General features: G+C 42.6%; 1 protein-coding gene across 8 annotated transcripts in view; it reads right to left on the bottom strand.

Moving 5' to 3' along the window:
• The window catches only part of LOC135548864 (CAP-Gly domain-containing linker protein 2-like), a 71,143-nt gene that overhangs the window by 6,834 nt on the left and 38,543 nt on the right, over positions 1 to 25,766 (bottom strand). For 4 of the 8 annotated variants that reach the window (XM_064978906.1, XM_064978904.1, XM_064978905.1 and 1 more), the window contains 10 exons: positions 25,531 to 25,744; positions 17,688 to 17,885; positions 7,781 to 7,884; positions 6,820 to 6,880; positions 6,174 to 6,269; positions 4,922 to 4,972; positions 3,762 to 4,127; positions 3,083 to 3,664; positions 2,708 to 2,765; positions 1,405 to 1,488 (listed from right to left, as the gene is read on the bottom strand). In XM_064978906.1, the coding sequence (XP_064834978.1) occupies positions 1,405 to 1,488; positions 2,708 to 2,765; positions 3,083 to 3,664; positions 3,762 to 4,127; positions 4,922 to 4,972; positions 6,174 to 6,269; positions 6,820 to 6,880; positions 7,781 to 7,884; positions 17,688 to 17,885; positions 25,531 to 25,744 (1,814 nt within the window). Of the gene's footprint in view, positions 1 to 1,404; positions 1,489 to 2,707; positions 2,766 to 3,082; positions 3,665 to 3,761; positions 4,128 to 4,921; positions 4,973 to 6,164; positions 6,270 to 6,819; positions 6,881 to 7,780; positions 7,885 to 17,687; positions 17,886 to 25,530; positions 25,745 to 25,766 lie in introns of all 8 variants that reach the window. The other 4 variants (XM_064978907.1, XM_064978908.1, XM_064978909.1 and 1 more) reach the window with 4 other exon arrangements.

Raw genomic sequence — 25,766 nt, 5'->3', positions numbered from 1 at the left:
CAACAATTTCAAAGATTTTACTGAGTTACAGTTCATATAAGGAAATCAGTCATTTGAAATAAATGAATTAGGCCCTAAACTATGGATTTCACATGACTGGGAATACAGATATGCATCTGCTGGTCACAGGTATCTTAAAAAAAGGTAGGTGTGTGTATCAGAAAACCAGTCAGTATCTGGTGTTACCACCGTTTTCAACATTCAGCGCCACACATCTCCTTTGTATAAAGTTGATCAGGCTATTGATTGTGGCCTGTGAAATGTTGTCCCAATCCTCTTCAATGGCTGTGTTCCATATTGGCTGGAATGGAACACGCTGTTGTACACGGTAAGTATGCAGGCCATGGAAGAACTGGGACATTTTCAGCTTCCAGAAATTGTGTACAGATCCTTGCGACACGGGGCTGTGCATTATCATGCTGAAACATGAGGTGATGGCGGTGGATGAATGGCACGACAATGGGCCTCAGGATCTCATCACGGCATCTCTGTGCATTCAAATTGCTATCGATAAAATGCAATTGTGTTTGTCGTCCGTAGCTTATGCCTGCCCATACCATAACCCCACTGCCACAATGGGGCACGGTTAACAACGTTGACATCAGCAAACTACATACATGTGGTCTGTCGTTGTGAGGCCGATTCTCTGAAATGACGTTGGAGGAGGCTTATGGTAGAACATTAAATTCTCTGTCAACAGCTTTGTTGGACATTCCTGCAGTCACCATGCCAATTGCACATTCCCTTAAAACTGTGGCACTTTGCTGTGTGACAAAACTTCACATTTTAGAGTGGCCTTTTATTGTCCCCAGTACAAGGTGCACCTGTGTAGTAATCATGCTGTTTAATCAGGTTCTTGTTATGCCACATGTGGCAGGTGGATGGATTATCTTGGCAAACATTTTTTGTGCGTATGGAAAATTTCTTAGCTCGTGAAACACAAGACCAACACTTTACATGTTGCGTTTATATTTTTGTTTAAAAAAAAGATATGTATATTCAGTCGACAGTCAGTGAAATGTTTTATTTTTATTATCATTTGTTTTATTATGAATTAATTTAGTTTTATCATTTCATTACTTTACTTTTTTTCATGCAATATATTTGAGAGTAAATGTTCTCAGGCAATCAAATACTGTACATGTAGTTGATAGAGAATGAATGTGTCGTATTTGTCAAGACATTCATGGAGTGCAAAATACAATAAAAAGAAAAAAGAGATGACATATCTGGATATCAAAGAATGTTCAATAAAAGGTGGAGATATACTCCACACACTATATTCTATGGTCCCATGGGAATTTATTTGACAATGTCTCTGAAGACCAATCAGGTCTTCATCAGTGTGCGGAGTCTCTTTTCACCTTTTACGCAACATATCGTAGTCGTAGCAGTATCATTTACCAGTTATCTGTGATTTGAGGGCATCGACATGTGATGTGAGAGTAGAGACCTCTCTTTCTCTTTTGGTCAGATTCTCCATAGTTTCTGAAAGAAACGTAAAACCACCGTTGGTCAAAAACCTTGGAACCTAACTACCGTAAAACTTCAATTAAAAGCCTGGCCGTTTATTTGCTTAAATCAATGAACACAACAGGCGCTTATTAGAGAAAAGCTTCCTTAACGCATACAGCTTTTGCTCATTTGCATAGTACATTTTGTTTAATTCTAGCATTCACTTCCAGCATTTTAATGAATTTCTTAATTTCCTTCACTAATGTGTTATCCTTCACACACTGTGTCACGTTTGTTTTGTTTTAGTATGCCTCTTGACAGAATAATTATCCTCCTCTTTGACTGTGCATTTTCAGCAGTTCTTACTTTTATCACGAGGACGATCGGACGATTTCTGCAATAATGTCTATCTGCAGACTGTGGTTACTACATGCCGCACCCACTAAATCCTGCGCCAGCAGTTCTGTGAACTTTACGGCGAGGGAAGTACGTAGCTAGTGTAGCCAACCCAACTCTGGGTAGTGGGTAGTGAATACCTTTGCTGTAATGTTAAAATAACTGTGGGAAAGCAGTGTTTAGCAGGCGGGGGACGAAGGACACTGTGTGCCGGTGTCCTAGATTTATTTTTTATAAACCTTTATTTAATTAGGCAAGTCAGTTAACAACAAATTCTTATTTACAATGACGGCCTACCCCGGCCAAACCCTAACGACGCTGGGCCAATTGTGCTCTGCCCTATGGGACTCCCAATCACGGCCGGTTGTGATACAGCCTGGAATCGAACCAGGGTCTGTAGTGATGCCTCTAGCACTGAGATGCAGTGCCTTAGACCTCTGCACCACTTGGGAGGCTGCTAGATAGCTAACAGCCTCAATGGCAGTTGGCGTGGCATAAAGTAAGTGGGTGTAGCATCTAGTAAACACAGTCTGCAGATAGACCCTTCTCAATTTCTGTCTTTACACCCGATGTTGACTGTTTTGTGCATGCCAGTTAGCTAGCAGTTCTCAGCTGTTAGCAGCCAAGGGCTAGCAGTTTCTTACTGGGAATAAAAATGGATGATTCCAATAACTGAAGTTTTACGGTATGCAAGGTCCTCAAAGTACAATCAAAAGCCGGCAGAGGTCTGACATTTGAAATGCTTTAACTATAACAGTGGTTGGACATTAAGGGTCTTTAAAACCATCCTCATTTTCCTAAACATATGTTTACAGTAACAATACAATTTAATTAGCCAGGTTAACATTTACGATACCTTCAACATTCTGTTTCAGCTTCATCTTTTCCTCCAAGATGTCATTATTTTCTATAACCTGAGAGGGAGACAAAATTGAGAGTTAAAATCCATGACAACTCATTGCTTTAGTTGTTTTTTGAAGGACAAGATGTGGAAACACACAAGGAACTAGAAAAGCATGGATATCATGCGGAAGTATTTGACTTACTTGTGTAAAGAATGTTTCTAGAAAGCTAGCATTATATCACATGAATAAGGACATTAGCACCCTTTAGCGCTCTAAACGCAACATTAGTGCATTTTATAGTTGGGTCACAGGACTCTAATCTCATCTGGAGCACAGCATAGCATATACAACCAATGCTACCACAGTTATCCCCCCGGAGGACTCACGTTGGCATCCTGTGGCATGTGGTGGTCATCCTGCACCGCCTGCAGTCGGTTCTCAGTCACCCTCAGCTTCTCCTCCAGGCTGCAGAGCTCCTGTCTACTCTGGGCCTCGGCCTTCTGCAGGGCCTTGTAGTCCACCATCTTCTTCTCAGCCAGCTCCAAGCGCTCCTGGAGCTTGTCTCGGACGCCGTCCTGCTCGCCCTGCAGCCTCTCCAGCTCGCCCACCCTCAGCTGGGCCTTCTGGAACTTCTCCCAGACCTCCCTCAGCTCCAGGGCCTGCTGGTCACTCCTGGCCTTCGTCTGGGCCTGGCTATTCCAGTTCTGGCTGTTCTCGACCAGCTGGTCCTTGGCATCCTGCAGGCGTGAGCGCAGATCGTCACGCTCCTTGGCCAGCATTGCTGCCTCGATCTCATGCCTGGCCTTGAGATTCTCCAGCTCCAGCTGGTGCTCCATGCGCAGGCTCTCCAGTGTGGTCCTCAGCTCCTGGGGCTCCTGCTCCTGGCCTTTGGCCGAGCCGCTGGACAGCGAGGCCTTCAGGTCCTCAAGGGAACGCTGGTGGTCATTGACCAGGGTGTCCAGCTTGACCTTGAGGAGAGGGATACAAGATTAGAGAGAGAGAGAAACCTACATTTCCAAATGAGTAATTTAATTCCCTTTATGTTCTGAGAATAGTGCCTCTCACCTTCCAGTTGTCCATCATCTCCATGTTCTCTGTAGAGGCCTGCTGGACTTTCTGCTTCAGCTCAATGATCTCCTGGCTCTGTTTGTCCACCGTGGCTTTCAGTTTGTCTGTCTCCTCCTGGCCCGTTGCCACTGCAGCCTCGTACTTCTCCCTCAGCTGGCTGCTCTCCTTGTGGTGCTCCCGGCCTGCCGTCAGGAGCTGCTCCCGGAGCAGAATGGTTTCCGACTGGGCCACCGGCCCCTGGGTGGAGTCCCCGTCCTTGGTCGCATCCCGGAGCCGGACCTGGAGCTCCTCGATCTCGGCCCGACGCAGAGCCAGTTCATCCTCCAGCTGCATGACGCGGCTCTGCTCCTCAACTGTGCTTTGCTGTGGAGGCAGAGTGAGAGAGAGAGACCGTCATTGCCTTAATGTGGTTTGAGTCATTACTGAAACAGTCAGGAGTATCGTTCCCGTAACAGAATGACCGGATAGTGTCAGTCCTGTAACGGGGATGACGACTTGCCTGAAACAGGATGGCATCTTTCAAGCACCAAGCGTCCAAATAAAATACTTGATTACAGCATGCAGGCCCAGGAAAAGAGGCCTTTTGAGAATCATATGAGCGTACAAGCTGGGCCAGCAGACTGCTCCGCATTACAGTGGAAATCCCTTGGTTTTAGGAAATGCTTTGCTCGCAGACATCAAAAACAAGTTGAGCTTTTAAAATCAGCAGGTGCATTACAACCTAATCAGAAGAAAGTAAGCCATTCTTTGCTATTTTGTCACTAAAGAAGCCAGGCAGATACACAAAGCCCACACAGAAACCCCCAGACATAACACTACACATAGATAGGCAATCACTAGGACCACACATAGCAATTAAAATGTGACATTTTCAAACATCCAATTAAAAATGACAGACCTCCATGTTTGGCAGAGCAGACATAATGACACGGGTGCATAGTATGTTAATACAGACCATTGAGGCAAAATCAACGCCACAGTTGATAGGTTTCTAGGAAAAGTAGTTATCAAAAAAGTTCCCTAATAGCATTGAGATAATAATTAAGTTCAAGAAAAAGGCAAGATTGACTTCGCAAGATCAACGTCGTCAAAAATAGACAACTGGGAATCAAACAGTTTAGATAGCTGAACGAAACGACGAGTCCATTTTGTTTCACCTTGGTTCTCTTACCCAACCTCAAGGGTGCTGCATCAAGTCTGCGTCTTCCCTGTAGGTAAAATCAGTATATTTTTAGCTCTATATAACATTCATGACCCAAATGAGCTAGGTGTGTTTCACCACAAAATGATTGTGTGACAGTATATATCTGTACATAACTGTATAAGGCATGATTTTGGTCCTCAGCAGAACTTAATGGAAGTTTCACATTGGTGCTAATTCTAATATTATGCCACCAATTTAACCTTCTTATAAACTAAAGTTACGACATCAACAGGGGAAACGACGCTGACAACAGCTGACAATCGCTCCAGCATTGCACCCTGCGAACTCAAACAAGATTTTTGTGAGTGGGCGGCAAAAGGAACGAGGAAAGAGAGCCAAGAGAAATAGAGCTGAGAGCCAAGAGAGAAATAGATAGAGACTGTGTTTGGCACACTATTCCCCATAGAGCACATATGGCTCTTGTCAGAAGTAGTGCATGATATAGGCAATAGGGTGCCATTTGATACGCGATAGAGAGGTTTTCTATTGGATGTGAGGCCAATTGTTCATTCATTAATGAAATATTAAATTCAGGTTATACTTGTGCAATTTGTTTGCCTGACTACTCAGACTCCTTGCTCCGGCCAAACGCTACACCACGTCCACAGACATTCGTTTCTTATCCGCAATGAGTCTGGATCTGAGTACCTCTCTGACCCATCACCGAATGCAAACACATTCGGGGATTTCTGATTGGTCCAGAAACCTATGGGTTGGGTCAGAGCCAGAACACACGTAGGTAAAGTGGCGGTTTGAAAATTCGTCATTGGCTTTGATACTCTGATTGGTTAAATTACTTTGTTTTGTACAATGCCCCACGTCACCACAAACAACTTCAATGATGGCAGTCTCAGACTAAAGTATTTAGCAACGACAGAATAGGGGAAGAGTTTAGTGTGAGTCGTCAGGCTTGAAATTTGTTTCTCTCAACATGAAACCTAATATCTGTACAGAGCATTCCTGGCATTGGTAAATAAATCAGGGCAATGGCATCCAATTCTGATTGTAGTCTATGCCGTTTGATGAGGTAACTGACAGGATTTTCTGTATGAGTGACTGAGTTTGGAGACAGGTGCAGGGCAGGAATGATAAGGATTTGTGCTGCAAGTCCCACAGCAACCAAAACAAAAGATACAGGGGAGAAGCGCAAAGGAAAATGGATACAGGCAGGGGCTCTAGGATGGGCTATCAGTTACCCGATTCACCTCTAATTCTTTCTGAAGCTTTTCTGCTCTCGACTTTTCGAGGAACAGATTCTGCTCAAGCTGCTGAAAACGGGCATGCTCCAATTTCGTCTGAGTCTACAGAGAGGAAAAGAGAACGGAGAGAGACCAGAGGTAGAAAAAAAGACAAGACAGAAACCTGTACAGATTGAAGAGGCAAAAAAATACACATCACATGGGATTTTCTGTAACAGTTGTCAAAGGATTGGAGGAGGATAGACATTTACATAGGATTAAGTGCCTTGCTTAAGGGCATATTAGTCCGATTTTTCATCTCGTCAGCTCAGGGATTCAAACCAGTGACTTTTCCGTTACTGGCCCAAGGCTATTAACCACTTGGCTACCTGCCGCCCCTAAACATTGAAAATGTGAAACGTCCCTGTCTATCTTTCTCACTTCTTGTTTTAATCACTATATGTTTGGCACAGGCTTTTGGTCACTCTAACCTAACTGAGCATCATAGTGTCGATCGCTACCAGCCTCCTACTCAATAACTTTCACATTACACTATAGAAAGAGCAAAAACTTTTGCTAAAGTAATCTTATAAAACACACATTCTCATACCTTCAAAACATGTTTATCAAACTATTGTTGATCTAAGCTTTTTACCAAATGGTAGATAAATACCTCAAGGTCTCCTTTGGTGATTGACTCTTCCTCCACTCTGAACTGAAGGTCTTCCACTTTCCTGTAATAACACGTCGGCCACAAGGTGTCAGGGAAGTGCCACAGAAGAGCATCACGACCCAACAAATGGTTTCTAAAACTATTTACAGTACAGTGACTGCATACATTTTTGACATGCGTATTTGAGCCCTGCTCTAAACAACTGAGCTACACAGTACCACACCTGGTTCAAATACACACGGACAGAGCATGAAGTAGAACTAAATAGGTGTGGGTACTCATTTTGGGTGACCATACTCATCATAAAAGGTGCCAGTACTCCAGCAGTAGAAAATTAGAGGAGTCGGACTCAGTACACTGTATAGGAAAGCATTGTCCCACTTCAAGAACTGCATACTGCATACAGTATGTCAATTCAATTCAATCACTTGAGGTACACTTGACTGAGCTTGCCCTGTGCAATGGAATAGTCCCAAAAGTGCTAAATACTCCCACCCTGAAAACTGGTCAGGTTAAATGAAGCGCACTTTAAGTATGTGACATATGTATTTGGCACAGGTCTGATCACAGCACCGACAACCATGGATCCGTTCCAAATGGCTACTCTATTGAAAAAAGTATTACTATATAGGTAATCGGGTGCCATTGGGACGCTTATTATCTCTTTTACTGGAACAATAGATTCTATTCACAGCTGAAAGTTCTACCAAAGATGGCTAATGCAGCTAGCTAATAAAATGTGTATTTTAAAAGCAGGGCATATGAAAATGACAATGCCCTAGCAAAAGTACCATACATGGAATAATAGAGGGGATTTTCGCACTTGAGGAAGGTTTTAGCATTGGTTTCAATTGCCGAAATGACAATAGTAATATCCTGTTGTCATATATATAAATTGCTCTGAGCAATTTAGTATTTATATATTTTTGTGCCGCAAATGAATCATTCCATAGAAATGTACCTTTTCTCTTCTTCAAGCTGATTGGCCAGCTCTACTTTGTCCTTCTGAGTGCTTGCCAACAGAGTTTTGACTTGCTGGAGGTTGCTTTCAGTCTCGGTGACATACTGTAATCAGAGAAAAAAAACTATCAGGGATGAGCTATACCATGCTATCACTGAGTGCTTTGACAAGTTCTCAGTAAGTACACTTACCCATACTAATTTAGGCCTGGTTTACATGTACAGTGAAGTGTACAATGAAAAGAAACATTGATGGATGAATCATGTTTTATTTGTCAAGTTGAGTAGATTTCTTTGTGAAGTCTGTAGATTACACAATAAGGGGCAGGTTCCCAGAGGGTCGTTCCAAGCACAAGAAATAAGATTTTCGATAGCCGCCATCTCAGATTGTTCTGAAATCGTTTCTGTTGTTAGGAACATATAAGATTAGCATTCCTGCAACATTATTTTGATGAAATATAATGTGATCTCTGAATTAAGCTAATTGATTGCACCCAAATCATCACTTTTAATTTATAGGATTCTTATAAAAGGACCAAACCTTTTTCTAACAATGAGTTACACATTTTCAAAATCTATCATCTGTCTGACAAGTAGTATGGAGCTGTGACGCTGAATTTTGTTTCTTCATCCTATGTTATGTATTCTCAGTGAATTTGTGTGTCCCATCCAACATCCTAATGTTACCAGGTTCTGACCACTACATGGTGCTGTTCCTGCTATTAGGAGAAAAAAGTTTGTATTTTCACATCTCTCCAGAGATGTTCGATCGGGTTCAAGTCCAGGCTCTGGCTGGGCCACTCAAGGAAATTCAGAGACTTGTCACAAAGTCACTCCTGTGGTGTCTTGCATGTGTGCTTAGGTTTGTTGTCCTGTTGGAAGGTGAACCTTCGCCCCTGTCTGAAGTCCTGAGCGCTCTGGAGCAGGTTTTTATCAAGGATCTCTCTGTACTTTGCTCCGTTCATCTTTGCCTCAATTGTAACTAGTCTCCCAGTCCCTGCCGCTGAAAAACATCCCCACAGCATGATGTTGCCACCGCCATGCTTCACCGTAGACCTTCACCGTAGACCAGTTTCTCATGGTCTGAGAGTCCTTTAGGTGCCTTCTGGCAAACTCCAAGTGGGCTGTCTGGCCACTACCATAAAGACCCGATTGGTGGATTGCTGCAGAGATGGTTGTCCTTCTGGAAGGTTCTCCCATCTCCACAGAGGAACTCTGGAGCTCTGTCAAAGTGACCATCAGGTTCTTGATAACCTCCCTGACCAAGGCCCTTCTCTCCTGATTGTTCAGTTTGGCAGGGTGGCCAGCTCTAGGAAGAGTCTTGGTGGTTCTTAACTTCTTCCATTTAGGAATGATGGAGGCCACTGTGTTCTTGGAGACAATGCTGCAGAAATGTTTTGGTAACCCTCCCCAGATCTGTGCCTCAACACAATCCTGTCTCAGTACTCTAAGGACAATTCCTTTGACATCATGGCTTAGTTTTTGCTCTGACATGCACTGTCAACTGTTGGACCATATATAGACAGGTTCCTTTCCAAATTGTGTCCAATCAATTTAAATTACCACAGGTGTTCTCAAAACAAGCTGTAGAAATATCTCAAGGATGATCAATGGAAATAGGATTCACCTGAGCTCAATTTCGAGTCTCATAGCAAATGGTCTGAATGCTTTTGTAAATAATAAAAACCTGTTTTCACTTTGTCATTATGGGGTATTGTGTGTAGATTAATGAGGATTTTTATTTCTTTAATACATGTTATTATAAGGTGTTAATGTAGCAAAATGTGGAAAAAGTGAAGGGGTCTGAATACTTTCTGAATGCTCTGTATATACTGGTTGTTGGGGTGGGATTGGTGTGGGGTGTGGAGGGTCTGTGGTTGGCTTTTGTCCATTTCTTTGTCTTACTCATCGTTAAAAAAAACTTTGGATGTTAGGTACTATAATTGAATATTATATTATTAATAATTATTGTATGCTATCAATTAAAATGGCCAATTTGGGTGCAATCAATTAGCTTAATTTCTCAGAGATCAAATTATATTTCAACAAAATGTTTCCGTAATACTTATCTGTTTTTAACTACAGAAACGATTTCAGAACAATCTGAGATGGTGGGTATCATGGCTTGCTGAAATTTTAAATAAAGGTATATATATATATATAAATGACATGGACACAGATACTTTTTAGTCCTGGACTAAAACAACTATTTCAATGGAGAATCACCCAAAGCACACCCCGGGGTGAAGCAGAGCACATTAGATATGCTTTCCTGCAAGTGTGTGTTTGTGTGTGTCATTCAGTTCCAATGATGTACAGCACACACTACTACAATAACATTATTTCAGTGGATAATCACCATTGAGAATGCTTTTTAGTCTTGGATTAGGCTTAAACTGGCTGGGAAACCAGCCCTATATGTTGTCAACTTCCATATCTAACAGATGAATATGTCTGAAAGATATGCAGTTACTTTTCTCTTAATTCAGTCAAGAGCCTTGTCATTGCGTGACTCATCAACATCTGCAGATTCATTGGGATGACATATTAGGACATTTCCCTGGTTGAGTCATAGAGTGGGTGCTGCTGATTTGGCTGGTGTGAGTGTGTAGTCTGCAGTGACCATGACAGATGTAGGATCTTAATTTGAGCCAGTTATTTACAGCAGGAAAATAGTCCTGCACCAACAGGAAATGTGAATTATTATGTGGATTATAATTAATGGAATTTTTTTGTAGGTCTTGATATATTTTGAAGTGGAAATTACAAACCTTAGAAGCCTTTTTAAATATTGAATACACTACAAGTTTGCATTTCCTGCTGTGCAAAAACATTCTCAGCAACAAAAGAGTGATCAATTTAAGATCCTAAATCTGTATAATGACAACCTATTCCCTATGTAGTGCACTATATAGGGGATATGGTGCCAATTCAAATGCCCCTTTTCACTGCACACGACATGGTCACACTCAAGTGCACTATATAGGGAATATGGTGCTGTTTTGGAGGTAGCCACACTGTCACCACTGTCCTTGCACTGCCCAACGGCTTTTATGGCTAATTACCATCATCATCACCCGTGTTGGAATTAGTTACTTGGAAAAGTAATATATTACTCGTCACATTTAACAAAAGTGTTACTTTACAATATTTCTTTGTGTGGAAAGTACTGCATTATTATTAGTTAAATTATTTTGAGATTTTTTTTCATGAAACTAACACAATCTCAGTTTGTTTGACTGTCGGAGGGAGCAAGGCAAGCCGCGCATGCTCTACCAAAGATAAGCGACTAACTAACTCAGGTTTGATCACTAGTTTCCCCTTTCATCTGTGGCGCTGCTTTCCTGTGCTAGTCTACAAGTGATATACACCGAGAGTAGAAAACATCAAGAACACCTGCTCTTTCCTTGACAGACTGAGCAGGTTAAAGCTATGATCCCTTATTGATGTCACTTGTTAAATCCACTTCAATCAGTGTAGATGAAGGGGAGGAGACAGGTTTTTAAGCCTTGAGAAAATTGAGACATGGATTATGTATGTTTTCCCCTTCAGACTGCCTAGAAGGACAGCATCCCGGAGTCGCCTCTTCACTGTTGACTTTGAGGCTGGTATTTTGTGGGTACTATTTAATGAAGCTGCCAGTTGAGGACTTATGATGGATGTCTGCTTCTCAAACTAGGCACTCTAATGTACTTGTCCTATTGCTCTGTTGTGCACGTCCCACTCCTCTTTCTATTCTGGTTAGAGCCAGTTTGCGCTGTTCTATGAAGGGAGTAGTACACAGCGTTGTACGAGATCTTCAGTTTCTTGCCAATTTCTCACATGGAACAACCTTAATTTCTCAGAACAAGAATAAACTGACAGGTTTCGGAAGAAAGATCTTTGTTTCTGGCCATTTGGGCCTGTAATCAAACCCACAAATGATGATGCTCCAGATACTCAACTAGTCTAAAGGCCAGTTTAATTGCTTCTTTAATCAGAATAACCGTTTTCAGCTGTGCTAACATAATTGCAAACGGGTTTTCTAATGATCGACTATCCTTTTAAAATTATAAACTTGGATTAGCTAACACAACGTCCCATTGAAACACAGCAGTGATGGTTGCTGATTATGGGCCTCTGTAGATATTTCTTCTTCTTTTTAAATCAGCCGTTTCCAGCTACAATAGTCATTTACAACATTAACAATGTCTACATTGTATTTCTAATTAATCAATTTGATGCTATTTTAATGGACAAAAAAATATGCTTTTCTTTTTTTTTTCTCTAAGTGACCCCATATTTATTAACTTTAGTGTGTGTGTACATACATTTGAAATCAGACATTTACATACACCTTAGCCAAATACATTTAAACTCAGTTTTCACAATTCCTGACATTTAATCAGAGTAAAAATTCCCTGTCTTAGGTCAGTTACATGCTGACCAAACCGGACGAGTGTCGCAAAATAAATTTAGAAATAATTTTTATTCGCGCCAACGAGCGTCTGTGACACCAAGGGCTAAAATAGAACTCATTCCTATTTCTGACGCAGATCGCACTGCAAGTCCTACCTCTCCCATCTCCTCATTGGTTTATAGAAGCAGGTACCCACGTGCCATCTCCTCATTGGTTATACCCACATGGGTGAATGAAAGATGAACTGTTTTTCCGGTAGTCGTGGTAATACAATGAAAGTTTAGTTGCGATCACCATATAAGTTAAACGATGAAAAAGCCTGGAAGGAGGAGAGATGACTAGAAATGATTCGGTTGACCGTTTTATGTGTGGATTAATTGTCGGAGTAGAGGTCCTTGTGCATTTCAGGTAAAAAAAACAACTCAATGTTTATATCCCAGGACAAATCAGCTAGCAACAGCAAGCTAGCTTAATATGACAAATTAACGTTAGTTTGCAGGTTCAAGCTAATATTACGAGCTACGAGCCATCCATGTTTAAGCCATCCATTACGAGCCATCCATGTTTAATCATTTTCAACATTATCCCCAAATTAATGTCATTGGTTCAGTGTTAGTTTTGATATTTTAACCCACGTGTCGTGATCGCTTTTGGTGTGGGGGGGGGGGGGGAATAAATGTATGCACGATAGCACACGATGGTGCACGCGCGCAGCCAGTTTGGGATCCGTGTGAGGATCCCCACTTTATTTTAAGGATGTGAAATGTCAGAATGTTAGTAGAGAAAATTATTTATTTCAGCTTTTATTTCATTCATCACATTCCCAGTTGGTCAGAAGTTTACATACACTCAGTTAGAATTTGGTAGCATGCCTTTAAATTGTTTCACTTGGGTTAAATGTTTTGGGTAGCCTTCCACAAGCTTCCCACAATAAGTTGGGTGAATTTTGGTCCATTCCTCCTCACAGAGCTGGTGTAACTGAGTCAGGTTTGTAGGCCTCCTGGCTCGCACACGCTTTTTCAGTTTTCTATAGGACTGAGGTCAGGGCTTTGTGATGGCCACTCCAATACCTTGACTTTGTTGTCCTTAAGCCATTTTGCCACAACTTTGGAAGTATGCTTGGGGTCATTGTCCATTTGGAAGACCCATTTGCGACCAAGCTTTAACTTCCTGACTGATGTCTTGAGATGTTGCTTCAATATATCCACATAATTTTCCTCCTAATGATGCCATCTATTTTGAGAAGTGCACCAGTCCCTCCTGCAAACAAAGCACCCCGACAACATGATGCTGCCACCCCCATGCTACACAGTTGGGATGGTGTTCTTCGGTTTGCAAGACTCCCCCTTTTTCCTCCAAAAATAAAGATGGTCATTATGGCCAAACAGTTCTATATTTGTTTCATCAGACTAGAGGACATTTCTCCAAAAAGTACGATCTTTGTCCCCATGATTTTTTATGGCGGTTTTGGAGCAGTGGCTTCTTTCTTGCTGTGGGTCCTTTCAGGTTATATCGATATAGGACTCGTTTTACTGTGGATATAGATACTTTTGTACCTGTTTCCTCCAGCATCTTCACAAGGTCCTTTGCTGTTGTTCTGGGATTGATTTGCACTTAGCGCACCAAAGTACGTTCATCTCTAGGAGACAAAACACGTCTACTTCCTGAGCGGTATGACAGCTGTGTGGTCCCATGGTGTTTATACTTGCGTACTATTGTTTGTACAGATGAACGTGGTACCTTCAGGCATTTGGAAATTGCTCCCAAGGATGAACCAGACTTGTGTCTACAATTTTTTTCTGAGGTCTTGGCTGATTTGTTTTTGGATTTTCCCATAATGTCAAGCAAAGAGGCACTGAGTTTGAAGATAGGCCTTGAAATATATCCACAGGTACACCTCCAATTGACTCACATGATGTCAATTAGCCTATCAGAAGCTTCTAAAGCCATGACATAATTTTCTGGAATTTTCCAAGCTGTTTAAAGGCAGTCAACTTAGTGTATGTCAACTTCTGACCCACTGGAATTGTGATACAGTGAATTATAAGTGAAATAATCTGTCTGTAAACAATTGTTGGAAAAATGACTTTTGTCATGCACAAAGTAGATGTCCTAACCGGCTTGCCAAAACTATAGTTTGTTAACAAGAAATTTGTGGAGTGGTTGAAAAACTAGTTTTAATGACTCCAACCTAAGTGTATGTACACTTCCGACTTCAACTGATATACACAATGGATAGTCTATTGGTCACGTGAGTGTACAGCATATTGTAATTTCACTGTAAATATGTAGGCTATTACACTTTCAAATTAATTTGAGTGCGTATTGTTCTGTTTTTATATACTGTCTTTTTAAGCACACAAGCAAATTAATTTCCACCTGGTGGGATAATAAAGTTTTAGATTACTTTCCCTTTAAGGGGCGCAGGTTAGTGATTTTCATCACACATATTGTTTTGGAGGCAGCTCTGCAGATTGGCCACTAGCTGGCACAGCCACAGTCATAACATCTGATTTTAAACCCATCCTTAACCCTAACCACACTGCTAACCCTAAGGCCTAACTTTAAATTAAGACCAAAAAGCAAGTGTCTGATTTCATACATTTTTACAATATATATCCAATTTTGCAGGTGGCCCATCTAGCGGAAATCGCTCGGTTCTGCCTCAAGGACAAGACTAATCTCAATAAATGTCAACTTGCTTAATAAGAAGCATTAGAAGAGCCAAAATGAATATAACCAATTGGTTTTACAACCATAAATGGATGTTTCATGTTTCTTTCTGGATTGGTTATGCTTCTTCTTACCCATCCCTTTCTACTACAGATAATAATATGATTGGCTATATCTTTACATTTAAAAAAACAAGTGTAAGATTGTCAGTCATTCCAATATATTTAATACCCCTGGATCTTCAAGTGACTAGGAAATATGGAAATATAGAGATTAGCCAAATTGTTTTACATGAGCATAACACAAAAACTAAGGACAAGCCAACTCTGTTACTACACTGTCGTTTATTTATTTTGTTGTCATGGAGCACTGATTGGGCTCAATGCTTCGAGATGAAAAATAAATGCTGCTCTCGGGAATGCCATGCTTTGAGCACTACCGAAAAGTGCTATTTGCATTTGAAAAATGTGTGCCATATGCTACATTTGCTATAGGCCTATTGTTTAGGTTTATGTTGGTGACACTTTGATATCTCGGTAATTTGTGTGCCATATGCTACATTTGCTATAGGCCTATTGTTTAGGTTTAGTTGGTGACACTTTGATATCTCGGTAATTTGCAGATGTTTAAGTCTGTCAAAAGTGTGCGAGTTTGAGCATGTGTCCGTTAGAGCTATGATATTTATTTTTTTAGCAGCACGAATTAGATTGAGCTATAAAAGCGCCACTGGTGGTCTTAAAGAAGTCTCTTTCCACTTTTACTGCGACTGTGTTTTGAGTGAAGGGGATGGGTACTGTCCTGTAAAATGCTTTCAAGTTTTTGGAGAATAGGTTTTGTGTACAGACTGGTGGCTGATTATTGGTCTATATCAATTATCCTTCCCACCGTCTTGATCAAGCGCTGAAGCTTGACATGGTCTTGTGCTCGTATGTTTCCAAAGACGCATGTCAGACCAAGGGACAGTGCACTCTGCAGGACAGATTTATAAAACAGTTGTAGGATATGGCAATCAACATTAAAATGGTTCAGTTTGCGTAAAAAAAAACATTGTATGTGGCAGTTTCTTTCTCTTTGAAAGAATACAGTCATTGAATTTCAGTTCGTCTATTTCGATTCCCAGATATCTATTTACGTGGTCACTCTATCGACGGATTCCCAATTGAACTTCGTAGTGGATAGTGCAGTTTCATTCCTTCTAAAAATCTATTTCAATCTCTTGTTTTCATAACGTTTATTTCAAGAAAGTTATCTGCGCACCACTGGACGAATTGCGTACCACTGGACGAATTTGACAGTTTCTCTGTCAAAACCTTGGTCTGGGTGGAAAAACCCACAAGAGCGGTGTCATCTACATATTTAAAGAATGTGTGGGCTGGCTCAGAGGCTTGACCATCGTTCGTTCACAGTATGTACAGGATCGGTGAAAGTACCCACCCTTGTGATGCTCCCGTATTCACCGTTCTAGATGTGAAGTTCAACTCTGCCATCCCCACTTGTTAGGTACAATTCACAAGGAAACTGTTGATCCACTTGATCAGTAGAGTTGACACCCAAATTCAGTTCAAATGTCAGAAGTCGTTATTTTCTTTTGGCCTGGTGTTTTTAGGTACTGGGACAATCAGCAACTTGTTCCATAAGTCTGGAATTGTCCTGCTGTCCAGTGACAGCTGGAACAGCTTCTGGAACGGTAGTGCAAGCTGGTTTGTGCATGCCCAGAGTGCCTTCCTGCTGAAGCTGTCTGGACCATATGATTTTCTTGGGATGACATGTTGAAAGTGTTGCTTGACGTCATCACAGGGATTTGTATATCAACAGCTGGTATGGTGTCTACACTGTCCATGGCCATTCATGCTGCGATGTAAAATCACCCATGTCAAACCTTCAATAGAAATGGTTCAAAACATTTGCAAAGACAAGGTCATTATCGACAGTCATAAAATGTCTCTTTGGTTTGTAACCTGTGATGGTTTGCCAGACTTTCCTACTGTCATTGTCTTTAAAAACATTGTCTAATTTGTCTTTGTAGGCTACCTTGCACTCCTTGATCTTGCTTTTGAGTCTCCTCCGAACATTTTTCCTTTCCTCTTTACTAGATTAAAAAACAAGAGCAGGCGCACACCCAGAAAAATGTGTTTATCTGGAGGTGCTGACTAACGGCGAATAACATTTTAACTATCAAAATAAAGAAAGTCGCACACTCCATGTATAAACTCCCAACAATTTAATGGGTATTTACCAACGTTTCGCATCACTGTGCCTTTCTCAGGGTAATATCAAGATTACTTGAACCAGGTTATGGAGACACAGTGCAATTAGTGCAAACAATGACACTAGTGAGGGGTGTGTCATAATTATTAAGTTAATTAAAATGAATTAGTGAAACTAAAAAAATTAAAAAGGTTTATGGCATATTAAATATTTACGCTATTGTTATCATATAGAAACAATTGAATATTGTACATCATATTAGCATCAACATGCATTATTGTGAGGCTCAGCTTGCATGAGATTCTGATTCGTCAGAAATAGCTTACTGACTGATTTGTTTATGAACGATGAACATCTCCAGGCGAACCAAAGCACATTAGAGATGGTTTATTTACAGTTTAGTCCCGCTTTGAGTCTAGTAAGCCAGTCCCCCCAGGATTCTGCGATAGAATATTTTTTTGCAAAATCAACAATGATTGTGAATTTGACCAATCACCTCACTGTTTCAGCCTAAAAACAGTGAAATCATCGCAATATTATTGCATAGAAACTGACCAAAGCAGTACAAAAAGAGGGCTTGCAATGTCATGGCACGACGACAAAAACTGCCACTCAGGTTACTGCCTACCTGCAGGTGCTGGGCCTTGAGGACACTGAGCTCCTTCTCCACCTCACAGATGTGGCTGGTGGCTTTTGCCACCTCAGCCCGTTCCAGGTCCCTCTCGGCCAGCAGCTGCTCGATGTGCTGCTGTTTCTCTTTCAGTGCCTCCTGCAGCGCAGTAGTGCCTGAAATTTTGCGGGCATACCGTGACGACGTCTCTGTGAGCTATGGCGGGGGAGGGGAGGTTGTGTAGGGGGGAAGGGTGGTTGGGTAGGGGGAGGAATGGGGGGAGAGAGAGAGGGGGGAAGGAGGTGAGAGAAACGAATACGATTAGAGGAAATGTGTCTTGCAGCATTACACATTTTTTTTATACACACTCAATTTAAAAATGCAAGAAAAAGAAAGGGGATTTCATAAATTATTTCTATAAGGGGCTTTCATGATATATGAATTATTATTGAGGACATTTGTCTGGGAGCATTAGAAAAAACAATTAGGAGCAAACTAAAGATACTTTTGGTAATGTAGTGTATGTTGACACCTGCTCTTCGAACATCTCATTCCAAAATCATAGGCATTAATATGGAGTTGGTCCCCACTTTGCTGCTATAATAGCCTCCACTCTTCTGGGAAGGCGTTCCACTAGATGTTGGAACATTGCTGCGGGGACTTGCTTCCATTCAGCCACAAGAGCATTAAAGGAGGTCAGGCACTGATGTTGGGTGATTAGGCCTGGCTCGCAGTCGGCGTTCCAATTCATCCCAAAGGCGTTCAATGGGGTTAAGGTCAGGGCTCTGTTCTTCAGCACTCAGCGGTCCCGCTCTGTGAGCTTGTGTGGCCTACCACTTCGTGGCTGATCAGTTGTTGCTCCTAGGCGTTTCCACTTCACAATAACAGCACTTACAGTTGATCGGGGTAGCTCCAGGTTCACGTCTTCCACGTTGAAAGTCACTGAGGTCTTCAATAAGGCCATTCAACTGTGAATGTTTGTCTATGGAGATTGCATGGTTGTGTGCTCGATTTTAACACACCGGTCAGCAATGGGTGTGGCAGAAGACGTCTTTATAAGAAATAACAAATGAGTATCTCACAACAGAACACTTAAACTGGAATGACACTCAGTCACGGTTGCACAAAAATAACTATGTGCAAACTACGCCCCCAAATATTCTAATGAGCCCCAGCCTCTAGGTGCTGGGCTTGGTGTGCTCTGGCCCATGTCGGGTTTGGTGTGGGCTGGCCTATGTTTGTGATGTGGTGAGGTTGTTCCCAGGTGCAGAGAAGTGACCAGACAAGGAATCAGTGGTTAAGGATAAACATAAATACTTTACTGAGAAACGGTAGCAGCAGGATCACAGTACACTAGAAAAACAACAAACACTAAGTCTCGAAAACGCACTCAGGAAACGAACACACATGGTAAACAATTGAAGCTTCTGCAAAGGACAACAGTTCGGCAAACCAGAACTGACACTCGAACGGTCGAGTGAACGAGTTTGGCAGTGTGTTTTGAGCATATTTGCCCAGATGAGGGTAAGGTGATGAAATGGGCAGCCTTGGAAAACTGATCGACAACAACCAGGATAGTGATAAGCCCTTGGGATGGGGGTAACTCTGTGATAAAGTCTACGGACAAGTGGGACCAGGGCCAGCTGGGGATGGGCAGAAGTGGAGCAACCTAGCCGGTCGCTGTCGTGAGGACTTGCTTTGGGCACAGGTGGAGCAGGCCGTAACGAAGGATCTCACTTCCTCAATCATGTTGGGCCACCAGAATCTCCACCTCAGGAACTCCAGTGTCCGATTAACCCTTGGATGCCCAGTTAATTTAGAGGAGTGTCCCCATTGTAGTACTCGGGAACAGGCTGATCGCAGAACATAGTCTGTTAGTGGGACCCAGCCGGGGTCAAGTTCTCGGGTCTGGGCTTGTCGGACCGTGGTATCAATACTCCATATCATGGGGGCCACAATGCGGGAGCTGGAGATAATGGGCTCGCAGTCCCTCTCCTCATTAGAGACATTGTGTTGGCGGGACAGGGCGTCTGCTTTCTAATTATTTTATCCCGGGCGATAGGCTCGTGCGAAGTTGAACCTGTTAAAGAACAGAGCCCACCTAGCCTGGCAAGCGTTCAACCTCTTGGCTTCTTGAATGGAAACCAAGTTCTTATGGTCCATCCAGATCACAAAAGGATGAGGTGTCCCTCCAACCAGTGTCTCCACCCCTCAAGGGCAGACTTAACTGCCAAGAGCTCCCGGTTGCTTACATCGTTGTTGCGTTCCGCTGACGAGAACCACTTAGGCATTTAGTCTGGAAGTTCTTACCCCAGTCTAGTAGGTGTCCTGTGGACCAGGAGAATAGTGGGTTGTAGCACTCGCCCGGGGTACCCTAGGATAAGGGGGTTCTCGGGAGCAGTGATCAAAAGAAAACTAAGAGTCTGAGTGGTTCACCCCAACCTGCAGTAGAATGAGCTTGGTCTGATATTCCACCTGGCCGGAGCCGATGGTGCGTCCATTGAGGGCTTGAACCTGCAGAGGAATGGGACATTTCACACAGGGGATTTGCAATTCTCTGGTGAAGCCCCAGAGTCCACGAAGGCTTGAATGTGGTGCTGACGGTTGTCCCAATGGGGGGTTGCGGGTAGTGTCAGAGGGTGACTGGGTACCTGGGATTTAACTGCACAGCTTGTCAGGGTCTCCCCTTGTCCTGGCGAGCCTGGTGTTTCCCATCAACTCTGGGCATGTAAAACGGAGATGGCGGAGACCTCCGCAGTAGCCATTGCTCATGTGCCGGTCACATTCCTGTGGGCTCAGACGTGTGCGTCCCAGCTGCCTGAGCTCCTTAATTCTGGGCTCGGGGGGGGGGCTTGGGGTGCTCCGGTAACCAGTGGTGGTGTCAAAGGCGCTGTCTTTCACGTTCTCAGATGAGGTTGTAAATCCTGATGGTCAGCTTTATCAGGGACTCAAGGTCCTCTCCCAGTTCCCAAGCGGCAAGTTCATCCTTGATGGAGTTAAACAGACCCTGGTGGAAAGCGGTGACCAGTGCCTCAGTATTCCACCCACTCCCGGCGGCGAGAGTGCGGAACTCAATGGCGAAGTCAGCCACTGGCCTGGCCTCTTGGCGGAGGTTGGACAGTCGGCTTGCCGCTTCTCGTCTGCTGACTGGGTGGTTGAAGACTCGTCGCAGCTTGGCAGTGAAGGCAAATGTGGAGCTGCAGGATGGTGGCTGCTGTTCTCACACCTCCATTGCCCACGCCAGGGCCTTGCCTGAGAGTAGAGAGATGATATAGGCTATCATGGCCCGATTGGTGTGGAACGAGGAGGACTGTAGCTCGAACACCAGAGCGCACTGAGTGAGGAACCCCTTGCATCCTCCAGGGTGGCCGTCATACTGCTCGGGGGCTGGGATCTTGGGTTCCCGGTACAGCTTCCCTGGAGGAACTATGGCGACGCCTGTAGCACTGGGTGATGAGACTTGGGCATTGGCTCCTCCTGGGTTGGGGTTGGGCCGTGGTTGGACAAAATGGGTAAGTGCCCAGAGGGTCTCTGATATTTGGGAGAGTTGTTCTTGCTGCCGCAACAGTAGTTCTCCTTGGTGGGTTATAGCATTCTGGATCTGGGTGATCTCTGCTGGGTCCATGTTGAGGCAGAAGCTTGCTGTGACGTAGTGAGGTTGGACCCAGGTGCAGAGAATAGACCAGATGCAGAATCAGTGGTTAAGAGTAAACATGAATACTTTAGGATCAAAGTACACTAGAAAAACAACACACACTAAGTCTCGAAACCTCACCCAGTAAACGACCGCACATGGTATACAATTCAAGCTTCTGCAAAGGACAACAGAAAACACACCCCTTTTAACATGGAAATCATAACGAGTAAATAGGACACACCTGAGTGATGTTAATGTCTCTAGGACGGTATCTGCAGCCCTCTCGTGACAGGTGGAACCATGACAGTGTTGGGCTTGGTGTGGGCTGGCCCATGTCGGGCTAGCCCGAGTTGGGCTGGTGTAGGCTAGAATGTGTTTGGCTTGGTGTGGGCTAGCCCGTGCTCACCTTGGCCACCAAATACCCACATGGGGCCAATGGGGTCATGTTTTCTGGGTATACACAGTATGTCTGTACTTTAGCCCTACTGCAAGCACCAAGAGGCCACCTGCTGTGCCAGAATGTGATAATTAGGGTGTCCTAATGCTGGCTGAAGTTAATTGACCTAATGTGCTACATCTTCCAAATATCTCACCTGACTGCCTGATAAGAGGGTGACATACACAGACAGACATTTCCATCAATACTGATAATATATCAATACTAGCTTTAAAAGAATATTGCATATTTATGTGCTATGATAATCAGTAATTGTGTCCCCAACATGTTGTAACTATTCTATGTAATGTGTCACTACTGTGTTTGTGTTGTCTCTAAAATTGTTATATTGTGCCAAATACAGTGTGTGTCTCATGGGTACAGTGGCTTGTGAAAGTATTCACCCCCTTGGCATTTTTCCTCTTTTGTTGCCTTACAACCTGGAATTAAAATAGACTTTTGGGTGGTTTGTGTCATTTGATTTACACAACATGCCTACCTACCACTTTGAAGATGCAAAATATTTTTAATGCGAAACAAACAAAAAAGACAAAAAAACAGAAAACTTGAACATGCATAACTACCCCCCAATCTCCACTTTAGTGACCACAGAGAGTCAGGACACATGTTTAATGTCTCATCCGAAAGACAGCCCTCTATGTTCCCAATCACTGCCCTGGGAATTTGGGATATTTTCTTAGACCAGAAGAAAAAGTGACTCCAACACCACTTCCAGGTTTGTTGTGGTGCTTTGCAAAGTTTCTGTTTTTTTTATAACCCAACCCTGATCTGACTTCTCCACAACTTTGTCTGACCTGTTTGGAAAGCTTTGTTCTTCATGGTGCCACTTGCTTGCCCTGTGCTTAGTGATGTTGCAGACTATGTTTCATCCGGTCTCCCATCCAAGGACCAACCAGGACCAACCCTGCTTAGCTTCAGAGGCAAGCCAGCAGTGGCTGTAATAGGAGAAAACTGAGGCTGGATCAACAACATTGCATTTACTCCCCAATAATAACCTAATTGACAGTGAAAAGAAGAAACCTGTACAATATACAATTGAAGTCGGAAGTTTACATATACCTTAGCCAAATACATTTAAACTCAGTTTTTCACAATTCCTGACATTTAATCCCAGTCAAATTCCCTGTTTTAGGTCAGTTAGGATCACCATTTTATTTTAAGTATGTGACATGTCAGAATAATAGCAGAGAGAATATTTTTTTCAGCTTTTATTTCTTTCATCACATTCCCAGTGGGTCAGAAGTTTACATACACTGAATTATTATTTGGTAGCATTGCCTTTAAATTGTTTCACTTGGGTCAAATGTGTCGGGTAGCCTTCCACAAGCTTCCCACAATATGTTGGGTGAATTTTGGCCCATTCCTCCTGACAGAGCTGGTGTAACTGAGTCAGGTTTGTAGGCCTCCTTGCTCGCACACGCTTTTTCAGTTCTGCCCACACATTTTCTATAGATTTGAGGTTAGGGCTTGTGATGGCCCTCCAATACCTTGGCTTTATTGTCCTTAAGCCAATTTGCCACAAGTTTGGAAGTATTCTTGGGGTCAATGCCCATTTGGAAGACCCATTTGCAACCAAGCTTTAACTTCCTGACTGTTGTCTTGAGAAGTTGCTTCAATATATCCACGTAATTTCCCTTCCTCATGATGCTATCTATTTTGTAAAGTGCACCAGTCCCTCCTGCAGCAAAGCACCCCCACAGTATGATGCTGCCACCTCTTGCTTCACGGTTGGGATGGTGTTCTTCGGCTTGCAAGCGTCCCCATTTTTCCTCCAAATATAACGATGGTCATTATGGCCAAACAGTTCTATTTTTGTTTCATCAGACTGGAGGACATTTCTCCAAAAAGTACGATCTTTGTCCCCATGTGCAGTTGCAACTGTAGTCTGGCTTTTTTATGGTGGTTTTGGAGCAGTGGCTTCTTCCTTGCTGAGCGGCCTTTCAGGGTGTGTCGATATAGGACTAGTTTTACTGTGGATATAGATACTTTTGTAACTGTTTCCTCCAGCATCTTCACAAGGTCCTTTGCTGTTGTTCTGGAATTGATTTGCACTTTTCACACCAAACTACGTTCATCTCTAGGAGACAGAATGCACCTCCTTCCTGAGCTGTATGACAGCTGCGTGGTCCCATGGTGTTTATACTTGCGTACTATTTTTTGTACAGATGAACGTGGTACTTTCAGGCGCTTGGAAATTGCTCCCAAGGATGAACCAGACTTGTGGAGGTCTCCAAATTTTTTTTGAGGTCTTGGCTGATTTCTTTTGAATTTCCCATGATGTCATGCAAAGAGGCAATGATTGAAAAAGAAAAGGAGAACCGCACACTCTAGGAACTCAGATGCAATATTTTAATAACCTAATATCCAACATTTTGACAGACAGATTTTTACATCCACAGGTACATCTCCAATTGACTCAACATTATGTCAATTAGCCTATCAGAAGCTTCTAAAGCCATGACATCATTTTCTGGAATTTTCCAAGCTGTTTAAAGGCAGTCAACTTAGTGTATGTCAACTTCTGACCCACTGGAATTGTGATACAGTGATTTATAAGTGAAATAATCTCTGTAAACAATTGTTGGAAAAATTACTTGTGTCACGCACAAAGTAGATGTCCTAACAGATTTGCCAAAACTATAGTTTGTTAACAAGAAATTTGTGGAGTGGTTGAAAAATTAGTTTTAATGACTCCAACCTAAGTGTATGTAAACTTCCGACTTCAACTGTAAAAATATTCCAAAACATGCATCCTGTTTGCAACAAGGAACTAAAGTAATACTGCAAAAAATGTGGCAAAGCAATTCACTTTTTGTCCTGAATACAAAGCTTTATGTTTGTAGCAAATCCAATACAACACATTACTGAATACCACTCTTCATATTTTCAAGCGTAGTGGTGGCTGCATCACGTTATGGGTATGCTTGTAATCGTTAAGGACTAGGGAGTTCTTCAGGATAAAAAATAAACAGAGTGGAGCTAAATACAGGCAAAATCAGAGGAAAACCTGGTTCAGTCTGCTTTCCACTAGACACAGAGATTAATTCACCTTTCAGCATGACATTAATCTAAAACACAAGGCCAAATATACACTGGAGTCGCTTACCAAGAAGACAGTGAATGTTCTGGTTGAGTTAGTTTTGACTTAAATCTACTTGAAAATCTATGGCAAGACCTGAAAATGGTTGTATAGAAATGATTGAAAAAGAAAAGGAGAGCCGCACACTCTAGACGCTCAGATGCAATGATTTAATAACCTAATATCCAGCGTTTTGACAGACAAGCTGTCTTCATTATACCCTGATGAAGACAGCTTGTCTGTCAAAACGTTGGATATTAGACACAGCTTGAAGAATTGAAAAAATAATGGGCAAATGTTGCACAATCCAGGCATGGAAAGCTCTTAGAGACTTACCCAGAAAGGCTCAGATGTAATCACTGCCAAAGGTGCTTCTACAAAGTATTGACTCAAGGGTGAATACTTATGTAAATGAGATATTTCTGTATTTCATTTTCAAAACATTTGCAATAAGTTCTAAAAACATGTTTTCACTTTGTCATTGTGGGTATTATGTGTAGATGGGTGAGATAAAAATATATATATATTTAATCATTTTTTTATTCAGGCTGTAACTCAATAAAGTCAAGGGGTATGACTACTTTCTCAAGGCACTTTATATGAATGATACCACCCCATTAGACTGGCAGTTATAGTCATGAAAATGCATTGGTTGGTTTATGTCTATGCATGCATGTGTATCTCTCACCAGGCCAGTTCGACTGGGCCGCCCGCCCACTGAGGAAGCCACAGAGCTAACAGAGCTGATGGATGAGCTGCTGGGGCTGTGGGCCAAGGATGACACCCCCATGGCCATGCGCTTGCTCTTCTTGGCCTTGGCCGGGCTGGTGGAGGGGAAACCGATACGGATCACCTTGTGGATGGGGGCAAACAGTCCAAACCTGGGCGGACACTGGAAGTACCTGGGTCAGAGGTAGAGAATGA

This window comes from Oncorhynchus masou, chromosome 11 (assembly GCF_036934945.1).
Source record: "Oncorhynchus masou masou isolate Uvic2021 chromosome 11, UVic_Omas_1.1, whole genome shotgun sequence".
In the NCBI taxonomy this organism is placed as follows: domain Eukaryota; kingdom Metazoa; phylum Chordata; class Actinopteri; order Salmoniformes; family Salmonidae; genus Oncorhynchus; species Oncorhynchus masou.
The sequence above is the reverse complement of the archived record's forward strand: the minus strand, read 5'-3'. Positions and strand labels throughout refer to the sequence as shown.